This window comes from Pelobates fuscus, chromosome 5, assembly GCF_036172605.1.
Source record: "Pelobates fuscus isolate aPelFus1 chromosome 5, aPelFus1.pri, whole genome shotgun sequence".
Taxonomy (NCBI): Eukaryota; Metazoa; Chordata; class Amphibia; order Anura; family Pelobatidae; genus Pelobates; species Pelobates fuscus.
The window spans coordinates 184,897,172-184,900,607 of record NC_086321.1 but is presented as its reverse complement, the minus strand read 5'-3'; the positions used below and the strand labels follow the sequence as shown (position 1 = coordinate 184,900,607).

The 3,436-nt window shown below is 39.8% G+C and overlaps 1 protein-coding gene across 1 annotated transcript; it reads left to right on the top strand.

The window, feature by feature from the left end:
• The first annotated feature begins 1,902 nt into the window (after window positions 1-1,902).
• Window positions 1,903-2,829, top strand: LOC134610490 (olfactory receptor 6M1-like). Its single transcript, XM_063453459.1, has one exon. The coding sequence runs from the start codon at window positions 1,903-1,905 to the stop codon at window positions 2,827-2,829; it is 927 nt and encodes a 308-aa protein (XP_063309529.1).
• Window positions 2,830-3,436: the final 607 nt, after the last annotated feature.

Here is a 3,436-nt window from a genome sequence, read left to right as displayed (position 1 = left end):
CAAGTGACCCTATGTAGGGGGAACAGTCCCTATTCTGCTCTGTGTCAGTGTGTATCAGGGTCTCTTAGGACAGGTGTCAATCCATATCTGCCAAGTGACCCTATGTAGGGGGAACAGTCCCTATTCTGCTCTGTGTCAGTGTGTATCAGGGTCTCTTAGGACAGGTGTCAATCCATATCTGCCAAGTGACCCTATGTAGGGGGAACAGTCCCTATTCTGCTCTGTGTCAGTGTGCATCAGGGATCGTTAGGATAGGTGTCAATCCATATCTGCCAAGTGACCCTATGTAGGGTGAACAGTCCCTATTCTGCTCTGTGTCAGTGTGTATCAAGGTCTCTGAGGACAGGTGTCAATCCATATCTGACAAGTGACCCTATGTAGGGGGAACAGTCCCTATTCTGCTCTGTGTCAGTGTGTATCAGGGTCTCTGAGGACAGGTGTCAATCCATATCTGCCAAGTGACCCTATGTAGGAGGAACAGTCCCTATTCTGCTCTGTGTCAGTGTGTATCAGGGTCCCTGAGGACAGGTGTCAATCCATATCTGCCAAGTGACCCTATGTAGGGGGAACAGTCCCTATTCTGCTCTGTGTCAGTGTGTATCAGGGTCCCTGAGGACAGGTGTCAATCCATATCTGCCAAGTGACCCTATGTAGGGGGAACAGTCCCTATTCTGCTCTGTGTCAGTGTGTATCAGGGTCCCTGAGGACAGGTGTCAATCCATATCTGCCAAGTGACCCTATGTAGGGGGAACAGTCCCTATTCTGCTCTGTGCCAGTGTGTATCAGGGTCTCTGAGGACAAGTGTCAATCCATTTCTCAAGGTGTCAATATGTCATATGTCAGGTGTCAATCCATATCCATTGTGATTTAGGAATGTTAGGTGATTTATGCCCTTTATGGATTAAAACCAGACTCTGCATCAACTGTGCAATTTTCCATGGGAGTTTTGCCATGGATCCCCCTCTGGCATGCCACAGTCCAGGTGTTAGTCCCCTTGAAACAACTTTTCCATCACTATTGTGGCCAGAAAGAGTCCCGGTGGGTTTTAAAATTCGCCTGCCCATTGAAGTCTATGGCGGTTCGCCCGGTTCGCCGGTTCGCGAACCGAAAATTTCATGTTCGCGACATCACTACTGTAAAACATCTGTTTGTTTCTGTTTTGGAAAGCACAGGCTGTTTGAAAGTTTGATGTTTCACATGTGCATAATTGAGCTGTTGCTTAGTCATTATATACACACTTTCCATAAATACAATAAACCGTGCCAAGTAATAAACTAAACACTGTTATTGTAGTCTGATGAAATCTATTTTAATTCACATAAAAACAATTATGAGCAGCGCACAGTTGTTTAAAAAAAAAAAAGACTTACAAATTTCTGAGTGTCGGGGTAGCAATTGCTGTAAGAAAGCCAGGTTTCAGTATGTATATGCATGCTTTATAATGACTGAGCAATCTGCAAAAAAGATTTATGGCAAAAAATACATCAATAAAATAGTGTTTTGGTTTCAATATTCCCTTGGTAACGTACAGAAAAACTGTCCATGTTTATATCTCCCATCAATGCTTCTTGCATTCTATGCAGAGAGCTCACACAAACTAGAATAAAATATAGTATATACTGCTTATTTAGAATTAATTACTTTAGCAGTGCCCTTGTGCAGACAGAAGTAGCTTGGCTCCTGTGAACTAGACATAATAAAACCTCATTATTCACATGGTCACCTGAAATAACTTGTAACTAGACACTGTCCAGCTTTCACAAATATTATTTTCAAAGTAGCTTTATAAATCCAAATCGGTAGAGCTAAATCTATTTGTGTCAAACCATTAACCAACTGTAATAATTTTCAGTTTTTCACAGTGGTCCTAAAACATAATTTTCCTTCCAGTGAACACCCACCATGTATAACAGGAGTAGTGGGTTTCTTCTCATAGAATTCCACCAGTCTCGAGCCATTCAGAATACTTTCTTCTCATTGCTCCTGCTCACTTACTGCACCACACTGATTGGAAATGTTCTCATTATTATTCTGACCTGGAGAAGTCATCACCTCCACAATCCCATGTATTTCTTCCTAGTCAACTTGTCCTTCTTGGAGATTTGGATCACTACCACTATTTCACCAAAGCTCCTCTCCATCTTGGCCATTGGAAATCGAGCTATTTCCTTCTGGAGCTGTCTATTACAGTGTTATATTTACTTTGTCTTGGCATCTGTTGAATTCATCACTTTGACAATAATGTCTTTCGATAGGTATATTGCCATATGTTATCCTTTGCGGTATAAGAGTTTAATGAACTCTCAACTTTGTTTATATCTTATAATAGCTTCTTGGATTGGTGGCATACTTTCTACCATTGCTCCAACAATCAATGTACTTTCCTTGTCCTTCTGTGGCCCAAGGATACTTCAACATTTTTTTTGTGATATAGAGCCACTGCTTAAGCTTGCATGCACAGACACAAGCTTTATAAATCTATTAAACTTCTTGCTCTCTTCAGTTACTGTCCTTGGGTCACTTATATGTATTACAATTTCATATATATTTATAATAAAAACACTTTTTAAGATACCTTCTGGAGGTGACAGGTGGAAGTCTTTTTCAACTTGCATCTCACACCTTTTACTTGTGTGTATGTTCTATTCGGGTTCAGTCTTTATGTGTTTGAGGTTTATTAAAAATTCATTTGTAGACTTCAACAAAGTGGCAGTTGTTCTTAACACGATTGTCACACCACTTATGAACCCCTTTATTTATACCTTGAGGAACAGCCAAGTAAAGATATCCGTAAGAAGACTCATTGTATATTTTACTTCCAGACTATAGATGTTAAAATAATGCATGCTAGACCTGGGCTATATAATGATGATCAATATTCTGCTTACTTAATCTAGTGTACATGTTTTGCTGTTCTCTAGCTTTGTTCACCTATCTGCTCCAGCTCAATATGTTGCATAATAATGTTTGTAAGTATCTTTATAGTTCTACAACATCTAATATGCTTGAGCATTCTATATAATCTATGGTGTCAGCATCCACGAGAGGACCACAGGAGAATATTATGGACTGACTGGAGACTCAGGAATATCTGTAAATGGTCCTAAGATCTGTAGAAACTTACTCAGGGGCAGGTTTTTATACAATGTTTGTTTGTTTTTAATATAGAGATAAAGACACAATTCTGTTGGTTGGTGAGTCCTTACTTTTCTGAATATTGGATCCTACGTACACAAGGAGCAGATCCCCCTTCCCCCACCCCCCTCTATACCACATAGTTTTGAGTGGTACTCTATCTATTCTTCTCTAGTGAGTTTATGTCCTACAGAGGGCATTTTCATTGGTTTTTCAAATTGCACTAGGACTGTTCCTTTTATGTTTTGTTTATAGATCTACTGGACCTTTTTAAAGAATATTGTGAAAGTATATTAGATGT

What these genes read in the sequence shown, in the direction of transcription:
- LOC134610490 (XM_063453459.1), top strand. Translation starts at nt 1,903, where the DNA reads ATGTATAACAGGAGTAGTGGGTTTCTTCTCATAGAATTCCACCAGTCT.